At 44.7% G+C, this 14,213-nt stretch overlaps 2 protein-coding genes across 4 annotated transcripts in view; one reads left to right on the forward strand and one right to left on the reverse strand.

The window, feature by feature from the left end:
• The window catches only part of LOC106613040 (semaphorin-4G), a 62,569-nt gene that overhangs the window by 12,356 nt on the left and 36,000 nt on the right, over positions 1-14,213 (reverse strand). For both annotated transcript variants that reach the window (XM_014214923.2, XM_014214926.2), the window contains exons 3-12: positions 6,576-6,724; positions 5,856-5,918; positions 5,465-5,563; positions 5,033-5,126; positions 4,643-4,756; positions 4,151-4,305; positions 3,055-3,230; positions 1,824-1,968; positions 349-571; positions 24-139 (exon numbers count right to left, since the gene is read on the reverse strand). In XM_014214923.2, coding sequence (XP_014070398.1) covers positions 24-139; positions 349-571; positions 1,824-1,968; positions 3,055-3,230; positions 4,151-4,305; positions 4,643-4,756; positions 5,033-5,126; positions 5,465-5,563; positions 5,856-5,918; positions 6,576-6,724 — 1,334 coding nt within the window. The remainder of the gene's footprint in view (positions 1-23; positions 140-348; positions 572-1,823; positions 1,969-3,054; positions 3,231-4,150; positions 4,306-4,642; positions 4,757-5,032; positions 5,127-5,464; positions 5,564-5,855; positions 5,919-6,575; positions 6,725-14,213) is intronic.
• On the forward strand, positions 9,761-11,638 carry LOC106613051 (tubulin beta chain-like). 2 transcript variants are annotated; one of them, XM_045722591.1, is made up of 3 exons: positions 9,761-9,817; positions 9,967-10,075; positions 10,558-11,638. In XM_045722591.1, exons 1-3 carry the CDS (start codon positions 9,761-9,763, stop codon positions 11,616-11,618), a joined length of 1,227 nt encoding a protein of 408 aa, XP_045578547.1. In that variant the 3' UTR covers positions 11,619-11,638. The 2 variants fall into 2 exon arrangements, with proteins under 2 accessions (XP_045578547.1, XP_045578548.1); XM_045722592.1 differs by lacking the exon at positions 9,967-10,075 and adding an exon at positions 10,315-10,417.

Raw genomic sequence — 14,213 nt, forward strand, 5'->3', positions numbered from 1 at the left:
CACGTCCGTTTGTGAGTGTGTACCTGTGTGTGTGAGATGACCAGGCTATCCACAGGCTGTGGTTGATCAAACAGCTGAAGCTCCTCTATGATGTGTAGATGACCCTTGACCTCCACAGCTCTGTGCAGCCAGCCATCGTCTGAAACAGGAGACAGAGACAGGGTCACAACACACACACACATACAATGGGATGTACTGCACATTTGGTTTGAAGTCTGTTCCATTCCTTTACTGGGATGATTGACTGCCTAGTGACACACAAACGAATCACATGTACGCAAACACACAGCATAACACAAGCACACCCCTTACCCCCATAACCCTCCCCCTCCCTACACCCCCACCAACCTGTGCCCATGAACAGAACATGGTAGTTCTGCCCGTCCAGCCCCTCCACCCTGTGAGCCGCCAGCTGGGTGTAGTCGGTGGTCCTCCTGAACAACAGGGGGCGCTGCTCTGTAGACATGACTTGCTGGGACATCAGAGGGTGTCTCCTCACAAAGTTCAACACGTCGTCTGGCAGGGAGGTGGAGGAGTTGATACCTCTGGATCTCAACTGGTCTGTTATACACTGTAGACGAGGGAAGAGGGGATGAGAAGGATGGAGAGAGAGGAGGATGAGAGGAAGGAGTTGACACTTCTAGATCTCAACTGGTCGGTTATACACTGGAGCGAGGGATTAAGAAAAAATAAATTCAGAAGAGAGAGGGATAGAGGAGAGAAAGAGGTAGAGTTGATGCCTCTGGCTCTCAAATTGCCTGTTATACACAGGAAAAGAAATGGATGGATGGATGAATAAATGAATGGGGGATAGATACTGTACATGGATAGAGAGAGATGAGTGGAAGATATAGCCGTCCCTTACAGTATAGCCTTGTGAGTTTATAGTATACAAGGCAAGACCTCTGAGTCTACAGTCCATAGTAGGCCAATAGCACAGGCGGTTGGTGGCACCTTAATTGGGGAGGACGGGCTCATAGTAATGACTGTAATGGAATGAATGGAATGGTAATCGAACTCATCAAACACGTGTTAGATACCATTCCATTTACTCCATTCCAGCCATTATAATGAGCCGTCCTCTGCTCAGCAGCCTGTGTGTGTATCTGTCAGTGTGTGCATCTGTGTAAGCTGCTTATCTCTCTCCACCTGACTAAGGGAACAACTTCTCTGACTTTGTCCTCTGTAAGATGTCATTGCCAACTCTGCTAAGAGGCTTTGACACTGCCACTACAGTTAAGACCCAGAACCGTTACTTCCTCTAACCAATTTCACAGCTAGACCCGGAGAGCGGAAATTAAGCTTTTCAGCATTGAAACGACACTACTGTAGATCACGACCCGTCTCATTAATGATGTCATGCCTTTGGAACCCATAATAAGTCATCATCATAACTGTCGCCGAGTCTCGGCCCAGCAATAATCACCATAGAAAATGGCTTTCAACGACATAAGCTCCTTCCATTTGATCCTCATCCAAGATGCTGCCACTCAGCTCTATGATCACTTTTTCCATCTTTCCTCTCTCTCCTTCCCAGTCCCTCCTCCTCTTAGTCTGTTTATCACTCTGTTTTTATAAACCCCACTCTCCCCCTCACTCCTCAGTCTTTCTCCCTCCCAACCCTTTACTGTCTCAATCCCTCCCTCTGCCCAGTTCTTCATGTGAGTATTTAGACTCAGTATATTGGATGTTGGGATGCTGAGGGAAGAGGAGATAGATTGGGGGAAACTTTAGATCAGCAACTCAGAAGACCTGACTGGGCCTGTTATATAGAAGTCTGCTTGGAGAGCAAAAGACGAGGCGTGTGCGTGTGTGACACTCACTGATCCAGGTCGTGGGTCAGGGACCTTGCCAGTGAACTCGCTCCATTTTGCTCCAGAGTCCTGGTTCTCTATGTAGGGCCCATCAAAGGCCCGCTGGAGCTCAGACAGAGAAAACTGGCACACTGCCGACGCCTTCACGTTCTTCCTATAGTACACACACACACACACACACACACACACACACACACACACACACACACACACACACACACACACACACACACACACACACACACACACACACACACACACACACACACACAGAGACAGACATACAGACACACAAACAGTTTTAAGGTTGCCGTAACATACGAAGACATTGAGTTGATATGATCAACAGTTACACTGCCCTAAACAGTTTGTGATATCCCACATAAAGAAATGGGGTTTGGGACTATTCTATCTATTCCACTGGTTTCATTAGGCTGGATAAGATAAATTAAGTCACTAAATTAAGAATTCCTAAAATATTGGAGAGAAAACTAATACTATTTGGACCAGGTCTGGTGAAGAGGTACAAGTGACTGTTCCAATCCAGGAGAGCTCAAAGCTAGGTTCCTAATACAAACAGTGCTGTCTCCAGGGACATGGTCTGTAAACACTACAGCACTCAGAGAGGACACGTCACAAACTGATACAGTATAAACATCTCTCTCTCCCAATGGATATGTTCATTGACCTGGGTCACACACGCATGCACGAACCCACCCACGCACGCACCCACCCACGCACCCACACACGCCCGCCAGCAGTAAACCTTAGGTGTTACTACAGCGACAGCTAAAATAGATCAGAGATTGATGTAGAGAAGATGAAAAGAGAGAGAGAGAGAGAGAGAGAGAGAGAGAGAGAGAGAGAGCAGGGGGCATGGTGACAAAGAGAAATGTTCAAAGCTAATCAAGAGAAGCTCCGTCTCCTTTGACAAGTAAAAAAGGGAGTGAGGTGAACAGAGAGAGGGAGAACGAGAAGAGTGTAGGCGTGAAGGATAAGAGAAGGTATGAGTGGGAGAGAAGAGAAGGAGAGGTAAACAAAAGAAGGAATGGGGCCCTTTAAGGGAATGGGAAAAAAAGACTGGGAGAGAGCGTTGGTGACCAGAGCTGAGCTACTATATCACCTGATACTCAGACAGTCAGAAGACATTGCGGTCTCTCATACACACAGCCAACCCATCGTTGATATATATATATATCATATATATCATATATATATATATAGTTCTACTACTACTCACCACTCGAGTCCAAAGATGCCGTAGAACAGCGTGTCGTGAGGTGTGGCCCCCGACAGCGTGTACACACTCCTCAACACGTTGAAGTGGAAGTCATATTCCGGCAGGGAACACACCAGTCTGGCCTTCAGGAACGATGTCCACCTCTTCTGGAGGGTCAGAAGACCTCCACGGTCTCCCTACGAGAGAGGGAGGAGGAGGGGGAGGGGGGGAGAGGAGGATGGAGGGAGAGGGGGGAAGGGAGAGGAGAAGATGAGGGGGAGCGAGAAGAGGACGGGAGAAGAGGAGGATGAAAGAGAAAAAGAGGGAGCAGGAGGAGAAATAAGGTTAGCACTCAACATATGGACAACTTAAACTAAGTCCAGAGAACATACCTTTCTTGGGCACAAAGGAGGGTCAAGGGAGGTTATCATATCTGCAATGTTGTTTACTTTTTCAATCTACAGCTTCTCCGGAGCTAAGACACGAGACAGAGAGCATAGCCATGGGAGTGTGTGTGTGTTTGCATCTGTGTCTGCTTAGCAACAGCACTGCCCTGTGAAAGCCCATTAGCAACCCTGTTGAGAGGGGTGATACACACTAGACATCAAGTGCACTCTGCAGTCAAGAGTGGTATCTGCTGCTGAGAAGCACACACACACACACACACACACACACACACACACACACACACACACACACACACACACACACACACACACACACACACACACACACACACACAGTGCTCAGAGGGCAAGCCAGAGGCAACGTAGACATCAAAACACACTCTCTCTTTCTACTAAAGTCGAGGGCAAGTGGTTTTTCAGGAGCACAATGCTCAGATGTGTTGACATGGTGGTATCTAAGCCGATCAAATCAGATCCTTTGACACCTGTCCTCAACAAATATTTCACTTTGACATTTTCTTCAGTGTCTAAAAGTCCTTGCCCTGGTACAGTAAGTCAGTGCCTAATGCCCACAGCACCACCCTACCCCGCTCTTCCTTCATCTCTTTCTCCCTCCTCACCACTCTCTCCTGGCTTCATATGGTGTCTACTCCTGGCTCTTCTCACCCTCCCTCCCTCCCAACCCACACCCTCCTCACACCTCTCCTCACCTTACAGACTCGTCCAACCCGTGCCACTCTAATGTGGCTGTAGTATGGTGTCTGCTCCTGGCTCTTCTCGGTAAAGAAGTAGTAGATTTTATCGTCATCTCCGGTGGTACTGCCCTCACTCTCCCTCACCAGGGCACTGCCCACAAAGTCAGCCTCTGGGGAACAAAGAAACACACAGAGTAATGAAACATGCCAACCCTTCACTTAGAAATTAATTAAAACTGTTCATGCAAATAAAACCTATCCTTTTAAATAACAGGCAGAACAGAAGGTGCTGCTTCAGTCTTCTTTGAAGACCTGGTGACTTGAGCATCAAAATAAGCATTTGAATAGATCTTTGAAAAGGACCATAAAGGCCAAAGAACCAGGAGGGAGGGAGGGAGGGCTCATAGGTATAGGTCCTTTGAGAGGATTTGATCCAACCCCAGGGTACTCACCATCTAACCAGCGTGTGTTCTTTGTAAGGATCTCTTCTAGCCCCAGGGTACTCACCATCTAACCAGCGTGTGGGTGCCTCCTCTGTCCTCACTGTGGGGGAGGGGAAGTTACGTCGGACGTCCGGAGAGCCCCGGAACTCATACTGAGACGCTGTGTACATCTGCTGGTCTGGACCAATACAGGAACATCAATGGTTATTGGTAGGTTTACATTTCAGAACAAGTATGACATCAGCATTGAGCATAAATAAAAAATAGTGAAAAATACCACCCCAAAAAATAAAAAATAATAATAATTGTTTTAAAATTTGTGTTCAAATTAAAAATGTATATATATTTTTTTTTACATCTACACCTGGCCAAAACATTGGATCTCATGTTTGGTGACAGAACACATCTCAATAAAGGAAGTCATGTATACAGGGTCTAAGAATGGTTGTCTTACCTACGATGAGGCCAGTGTAGCCTGTAGCAGGTCCATATGGACACTTCTCTCGGCCCTCCTCAAACTCAGATGACACTTTAAACCTCCCCTCATCCTACACATGAGAACAGGAGGTTAGGGCGGCTAGTGACACAGTGCTATAAGGGAAAAGTAGGATACCTAGTCAGTTGTACAACTGAATGCCTTCCACTGAAATGTCTTCCGCATTTAACCCAACCCCTCTGAATCAGAGATTCCTTAATCGACATCCACGTATAGCATAATATGTTTCATATTGTGTCAATTACTGTGGAAGGGGGAGAGAATCGACCGACACAATACCTTGAAGGAGTTTTTCTACTTAGCTAGAATACCAAATAACCCATTGAGAAATTATTATTACATGTTTTTATGCATGTTCATTCTGTGACTTAGTATGTTTAGATTCCTTACTATGTATGCACAGAGAGGTCTGAAGGCGTAAGTCCCACACATGTAGAGATGAGTTGAGTTAAATCTCTGGAGAAACCTGATGTGGTTATAACACTCTGTCTGTTGAGAGAGAGAATACATTAAAAGAGAGAGAAAGAGAGACTGTATGAGACATGAGAGATGGCGAGAGAGGGAGAGAAAGAAATGTTGAGATGAGTAGATTTAAACCTCCTTAGAAGAGAGAGGGAGATAAAGAGAGGGTGAGGAAGAGAGCTGGAGAGAGAGGTTGTGATGAAGGCACTCTGCAAAATAATAAACCTATCACAGAGAATAAGAAAGAGAGAGAGGGCTAGGTTGTGCTCTAAGGAGAAGATGCACACTAGCTGGGATATGAAGAAATAAAGATAGCTACCTTATTGTCTTTCCCTTTGCTCAAACACTGCTGTTTTTGCTCCGCCGAGGCTTCCCATTCAATCTGATAGGAGAAAGAGAGAGAGAGCGAGCAAAAGGGAAAAAGGGAGAGAGTGTTGTTCATGACAGTTTGATCTGTTTAATCTATCACACAGTCTACTACTGGATCTTTGGGAAGCATCTATACTATGTTAGTGGAACGTTAACAAGGGTTCTTGGCTAACTAAGTTTACAACGGTTTTATGGCAGGGTGTCAGGTAAAACAGGGCGTTGAGTTTCTGTCCTAGTGTGGCTAGATTAAGTGACAGAAGATCATCATGTTGTGCCTTTAAGGATAACTAGACAGTGGGCTAATGTTCTTGGAGAGACAGTCACTGCGTCCTAATAATATCTCCCTTTTCCTGAAGTGTACACTCGTTCACTACTTCCCAGTTCCCACAAATCTGAAAAGCATTGGATTGGTGTAGGCATGACCCACATTTTTTATATCAGTCATGTCTTTCAAATCATTGGAGGAAAGTGAACAAGTGCACACTTTGGGAGGAAGGAGTGATAATTAGGACCTAGCCAATGACTCAAGGTGGGGTTGTTTACCTTGCAATAAAGATGTTTAGTATAAAATAGTGGGAGTGGTAGGATCCTAAATCCTCTACTGTAAGTTCCCTGAAATCACACGCATGCACAATCTCGCTCTCTCTCTCTTGCTCTCTCGCTCTCTTACAGTGCGAGCTGTGCTGTCTGAGATGTCTGTGGCGTTGAGAGAGAACGCGGCCCCCCGGGCCCCCACATAGAGAAGACCCCTGTCCTCCTCTAGTAGCAGAGTACTGTAGTTCACTACTGAGGACTGGAAACGCCTGCAGCCCAACAGACCTGGGGGGAGATAGAGGACGGGAGGGATGAGAGGAGGGATGAGAGATAAAGAATGAATAATAATTTATGAAAGTGCCCTCTTACATGTCCACCCAGTGACACAGCTTTTGCTCTGCCGCTCACTGTGTGTGCATGTGCCTGTGGGTGTGTGTGTGCCTGTGGGTGCGTGTGCCTGTGGGTGCCTGTGGGTGCGCCTGCCTGTGGGTGTGTGTGAACCTGACTCAGCAGTATAGCATCTGCTCTAATTAGTTCTCCAGTTGAGAGGCTATGATATACTAATGACCAGACAGAGTGATTAGGGTCGGCATCAGGAACACAGAGATACAATAATTAGCAAATCATTCTAAAACATTTGGAAATATTTAACTTTTATCAATTACAAATTACAAGACCCTCCCCTAGACTGAAATAAAAACACTAAACCCTCCCCTGGACTGAAATAAAAACACTAAACCCTCCCCTAGACTGAAATAAAAACACTAAACCCTCCCCTGGAATGAAATAAAAACACTAAACCCTCCCCTAGACTGAAATAAAAACACTAAACCCTCCCCTAGACTGAAATAAAAACACTAAACCCTCCCCTGGACTGAAATAGAAACACTAAACCCTCCCCTAGACTAAAATAAAAACACTAAACCCTCCCCTAGACAAATAAAAACATTAAACCCTCCCCTAGACTGAAATAAAAACACTAAACCCTCCCCTAGACTGAAATAAAAACACTAAACCCTCCCCTAGACTGAAATAAAAACACTAAACCCTCCCCTGGACTGAAATAAAAACACTAAACCCTCCCCTAGACTAAAATAAAAACACTAAACCCTCCCCTAGGCTGAAATAAAAACACTAAACCCTCCCCTAGGCTGAAATAAAAACACTAAACCCTCCCCTAGACTGAAATAAAAACACTAAACCCACCCCTAGACTGAAATAAAAACACTAAATTCTCCCCTAGGCTGAAAAAATCCGCACTAAAACCTCCCCTAGGCTGAAATAAAAAAAACACTAAAACCTCCCGTAGGCTGAAATGAAAACACTAAACACTCCCCTAGACTGAAATAAAAACACTAAACCCTCCCCTAGACTGAAATGTTTAAACCATGTCCCTCCCCAAAATTCCTCCATGTAGGCCTACCCCGTTCTGTAAATTAAAAATGGTCCTCAAGGCAGGTTTTGTGCACAGGTTTTAACTCCATATTAGCAGAGCAAAACAAGAACATTTAAAATGCTTGTTTTGTTTGAGTTCAGGGTTCAGGGCGTGGTGGCTCGCCTGCACATGGTTTGGGTATGATTTTAAATGACTTTGCTGGAGAATATATATATGTTTTTTTCCTAAAACAAAATATGTTGGAATCATACCACTGCAATCCCCTAGTGAACCCAAGATTAGCTGTGTGATAACACATTCTCAGAAAATTGGGATGACTGGCAGTTGAGGGGAAAACAACATTGATAATAACAAATGTGCACAGAATAGAGGATCCAAGGGTACCGTTTTCAAATGAGTGAAGTAACAGCGACAGAACAGGATCTTTTAGAACTCTCCATTGATCAGATGTGGTAGGAAAGGAAGAAGATCAAACACACAGGGATGGATCTCATAAAGATATGTGTTAGGTTGTGTTAACACAGCAGGACTATTTTACACTTTTACATTTCAGTCACTTTAGTCATTACATTTGACATTTTAGTCATTTAGCAGACGCTCTTATCCAGAGAGACTTACAGTTTGTGCATTCATCTTAAGATTCACAGTAAGTACACTTTTCCACTCCTTCGAGACAGTTGGAAAAGCATTCCAGGTGAAGCTGGTTGAGAGAATGCCAAGAGTGTGCAAAGCTGTCATCAAGGCAAAGGGTGGCTACTTTGAAGAATCTAGAATCCAAAATATATTTTGATTTGTTTTAACACTTTTTTGGTTACTACATGATTCCATATGTGTTAATTCATAGGTTTGATGTCTTCACTATTATTCTACAACGTAGAAAAAAGTTAAAATAAAATAAAAAAACCTGGAATGAGTGTGTCCAAACTTTTGACTGGTACTGTAAAAAAGTATGTACATCAAACACCTTGTACCCCTGCACATTGATATGGTACTGGTACTCCCTGTAAATTGCTTAATTCTTGTGTATTTTATTCCTCGTGTTATTTTTTATATTTTAATTTTAGTTGGGAATGGCTCGTAAGTAAGCATTTCACGATAAGGTCTACACCTGTTAATTTGGCGCATGTGACAAATAAAATGTGATTTGATGAGGGATCCATTTGGGATTTGTCATTGTTACCCCTTCCTCCTTGGTACCTGCATAAATCTGACTATGAGGGATTCCTGTCAGATCCACATTATGACCTAAAGTGAAGAACATTACAAAATATTACATTTTCCCTATCATTTATTGAAAGTGCTTCAGCAGTAGCCTATGTACCTAGGGCCTGCTTCATACAGCATCTGCATACCAAATGGCAACCCTATTCCCTTTATAGTGCTCTACTTTTGACCAGGGCCCATGTAGATCACTAAATAGGGAAAAGGGTGGCCTCTGCTAAAGCACCAATTTATCCAGCTGTATTGCTCGCAGGACAGGAAGTTAGCGGGCTAGCCCATACTGCGTGGCTAATTAGCGTTGGAGGCTTACTCACACTGACAATCAAACACAGAATTTAGCAGCTGTCGCTAACACTGCGAGGGGTCACAGAGGACTACGAGAACTATGTATACAATGTTCAGTTGAGGGGTAGCTAGTGGTGGTTCTGGTCCGATACTTCTGCAGGTGCTAACTACTAATCCCTCACTAGGCTCTGTGTGAGTACAATGCAGACCAATAGATTTTAAAGTCAGTGCCGTGCTCCAGGATGCAACCCCACTCAGTCCTACACGCCAAACCCACAGGCGTCCAATAGAAGTGGAAGATAAATTGTCCGGTCAACAGTCCATTCAACACATCCCAAACACTTTACCTTGGTGTGAGACTGGGATCAGGGCTCTCTGACATCCGCAAGCGGATAAATACACATTGCACAAAGGAAAGGATGCGAGAAATCGTTTACATTCAAGCTGGCCAGTGTGGCAACCAGATCGGCGCAAAGGTGATGTATAATATAAAGAGATACAAATTCAACCTCAGTACTCAGTCCCCCCCTCTCTCTATCACTGTCATGTTCTCCCTCTTTCTATCATCAATATCATTCTTTTTCAGTGATGTTTGGTTAGATTTGACTGTGTGCTCTCTGTCCAGTTCTGGGAGGTGATTAGTGAGGAGCATGGAATCAACTGCACTGGGGACTATGTGGGCGACTCAAAACTTCAGCTGGACAAGATCAGTGTCTACTTCAACGAATCCCCGTGTGAGTCTCTCTCTGTGTCTTTAATACAGGAGTCAACATTCTATGTCAATCTCTGTAAACATCCCTTGCATATTTACATTAGTGTATTAATCAAATGTTTAGTGTAGTAACAGTGATCAAAGTAATTCTCATTGCGTTCTAAAATGTATTAGGGAATTTCATGCAGAAATGTACACATTTATCCAGTCCATTCCCCTAATCACTTGTCTCTGTGTGATTGTCTCGCCCCAGTCTCCAAGTATGTCCCCAGATCCATCCTAGTGGACCTGGAGCCAGGAACCATGGACAGTGTGCGCTGTGGACACATAGGACAGCTCTTTAAACCGGACAATTTCATCTTCGGTCAGCGGGGGTCTCTGCTTTGTCATGATGTCACCAAACCAATTTTGCTCACTGTGTACATTAATAGCTGCCTAAATCATCCATAAACCAGCTTAAGTTATCCTTATAACAAACTACCTTATCTCCCCCCCATGCTCTAGGTCAGAGTGGAGCTGGTAACAACTGGGCTAAGGGCCACTACACGGAGGGAGCTGAGCTAGTGGAAGCAGTGATGGATGTGGTGAGGAAGGAGGCAGATAACTGTGACTGTCTCCAGGGCTTCCAGCTTACCCACTCCCTGGGCGGGGGCACAGGCTCTGGCATGGGGACCCTACTCATCAACAAGATCCAGGAGGAGTACCCCGACCGTATGATGGCCACCTTCAGCGTGGTCCCCTCCCCTAAGGTGTCGGAAACGGTGGTGGAGCCCTACAATGCCACCCTCTCTGTTCACCAGCTTCTAGATAATACAGACGAAACTTTCTGCATCGACAATGAGGCGATCTACGACATCTGCTTCCGCAAGCTCAAGCTCCCCACACCCACCTACGGAGACCTCAACCACCTGGTGTCGGCCACCATGAGCGGGGTGACCACATGCCTTCGTTTCCCAGGCCAGCTCAACGCCGACCTCCGCAAGCTGGCCGTCAACATGGTACCCTTCCCCCGCCTGCACTTCTTCATACCGGGCTTCGCCCCGCTCACTAACAGGGGGGGCCTGCAGTACTGTGCCCTCACCGTGCCTGAACTCACCCAGCAGGCGTTCGACGCCAAGAACATGATGGCAGCCTGTGACCCGCGTAACGGGCGCTACCTCACAGCAGCGATGGTGTTCCGGGGTCACATGTCTATGAGGGAGGTGGACGAGCAGATGCTGGCTATTCAGAACAAGAACAGCAGCTACTTTGTGGACTGGATCCCCAACAACATTAAGACAGCGGTGTATAATATCCCACCCCCTGGACTCAAGATGTCCGCCACCTTCATAGGCAACAGCACAGCCATCCAGGAGCTGTTCAAGCGTCTCTCTGAGCAGTTCACCGCCATGTTCCGTCGCAAGGCTTTCCTGCACTGGTACACCGGAGAGGGAATGGACGAGATGGAGTTCACCGAGGCCGAGAGCAACATGAATGACCTGGTGTCTGAGTACCAGCAGTACCAGGATGCCACCGCTGAGGAGGTGGTGTTTGAGGATGAAGAGGAAGAAAAAGGAATAGTCTGAGATCCAGAACCAAAATGTAACTTTCTTAAACCATCAAATAATGGGCCGTACCAACACCAACAAAATCGTAATGATGGTGCAAATGCATCCAATGACATTTTCACGATTTTTTTGTTGCTTTGTCTGAGTGTCTATAGCAGTTAGCCCAAGCAGTGTCCTAAAATGCCTTGCCATCTAAGAAATTGATAGTGACTTCAAGTAGCACTTATTATGTATATAACCCATATTGAAGCCACTTTGTAATTAACTTCTTCTCCTGAATGCATTATGTGTTAGGCAATATTTATATTATTAAAGTTAAGATTTTGTTTTGCCGTACTGCACAATGTTTGGAATTCTATTTCTATGGTTATGGTTGGTGGGAGTCAAAGTTCACCTTTATAATAAACCATTGCATGCATTTATCGTCGCATTTGCAGAGGAACAATAAAATATCATTCCTAATGTGATAAGGAGGTCTAGGCTACAGGTATGCACTATGTTATTTTAGGCATATGTGAAGCAGTTCGCTTGCCAGCCATGGTCCCAGCAATTTGACGCCCTATAGGCAATATCAAGATGTGCAAAAATAACCTAAAGAAAAAGAAAAAAAGGTTAAATGACCAGATTCCCACGTGGTCCATTATATTAGGCAATCGGTACATGGCTATAGGCCTATCAGCCAATAGGATAGATGTAGCATAAAGAAAGCAGAGTTGGAGAGAGAGCAGACACTTGCAGTTTCTTGAGCTACATTTAGCATATAGCCTACATTTTAGGAGCGGAACGATTTGCAGGCAGAGACAAATAAATGGGTAATCAATATTTATTGAAAAAGCGCAACGCTCGCTGAACAATGGTATGCGCACGTTGCGCCTTTTCCTTTTCAATGATGATATGTTTTTATTGCACATGGCCTTAAGTTAGTTGAGCGCCCTCCAATTCTTTCCATTAACAAGACATTGTAGTAAACTATAGCCAAATTATTAGTGATGGACATTCCGGCTCTTTTCAGTGAGCCGGCTCGTTCGGCTCAGCTCACCAAAAAGAGCAGGCTCTTTTGGCTGCTTAAAAAAAAAGTTTTGTATTTTTTCAAGTCAAACAGTTTGATAGTTTGACTATGATGGTGTTAAAACAATTCTAATTAAATCATACTCTACCTTAAACACAATGTATTTAAATATGCATTGGTTTGTTATGAAAAAGAATGCTATTAAACATTTGCATTTAAAGTATAACTTTTTTAATGTATATAAACAAAGTTCATATAAATGTAACAATTCAAAACGAATACAATCTGAACAATAATAGAATATTGCACCTTATCAAAGAAAAATAAATAACAATGTGCAAAACTGCAGCATCCCACTTAAAACATTAAACTGGTCCCTCTTTTCTCTCTCTTCTTTATTGCCATGTTATAACCAGCAGCACACAGCAATGCTGACCATATTTTTCTTTTATGAGAGATTTGCATTCAGAAATGCAAGCTGCCTCACTTGAGGGGCTGATGCGGTTTCTTCTGTCAGTAATTATTTGTCCCGTTTTCAAGAAGACCCTCTCAGAGGGAACGGATGTGGCCACTATGCAGAGTCTCCCTGTCATGACTTTAGTAAGCTGTGGGTAGACAGAGGCCTTGTTCTTCTTTGGAGGGGCTCCTCCAAAAAGGACCGGACCTCCATTATGGCTTCTGTTGAGGGATTCCTTCGTGCTGCATCCCCAGTTGCTCTCTCGTCAAACAGCATCCAAACAGCAGACGTTTGTGGCACTACCGCTGGTGCTTCTGCTCCATCTGATCCCTCTTCTTCCTGTTGCCCTGGTGCCTGAGCCAGCTGACTGTTGGGGCTGTCCCTCCCTGCGGCTGAGGTTGTTCTTTGAAGAGCCTCATCAATCGCTCTGGCATCACTGAAGGCTAACTTCTTAAACCTGAGGTCAATTGCAGCGGTTTCTGATAGCACGTGATTATACTCCATTCTGTGGAACTTTCTGTCCAATGATGAACATAGGGTGTCCATCAACTCTGTCACGTCATGTGGATACATTTGCTTGTCTCTGGCGGCTGGCTGTGATTCGTCGCAGACCCTTACACAGGAGTATCCTTTTTGAGACTGTCACATAGCTGAAAAGAGAGTAACTTATTAGTTCAGGTTCATGTTTTGTCTCCTGATACTATATTCTCATCTACTGCTCATATACATATATAATACTGGATTAAATAATGATGTAGTTATAACTGCTTACTGTACCTCTCTCCACTGATCTCCACAGTGACCTGCTCAAAGGGTTCCAGGACTCTGCACACCTCCACCACCACCTCCCATTCCTCTTGGGTCAGAGCATCAACAGGTGCATTGACAATGGCCAGGGTAGAGATGATGGCATCCGTTGACTCAAGAAACCGCTTCAACATATAAAATGTTGAATTCCACCTTGTAGTGCAGTCTTGTTTAGGCCTCAGCTTAGGCATCCCTTAGGCATCCCCATCTGGAAGTATTCCACAGCTGCTTTCACTTTGTCCACAGTGGGCTTCATCACCTTCAGAGCATCTCTTACAATCAGGTTGATTGTGTGGGCAAGACATGGATGATGGGTCCATTTTAACATTTTAATGGCTTT

Source organism: Salmo salar, chromosome ssa01, assembly GCF_905237065.1.
Source record: "Salmo salar chromosome ssa01, Ssal_v3.1, whole genome shotgun sequence".
Taxonomy (NCBI): domain Eukaryota; kingdom Metazoa; phylum Chordata; class Actinopteri; order Salmoniformes; family Salmonidae; genus Salmo; species Salmo salar.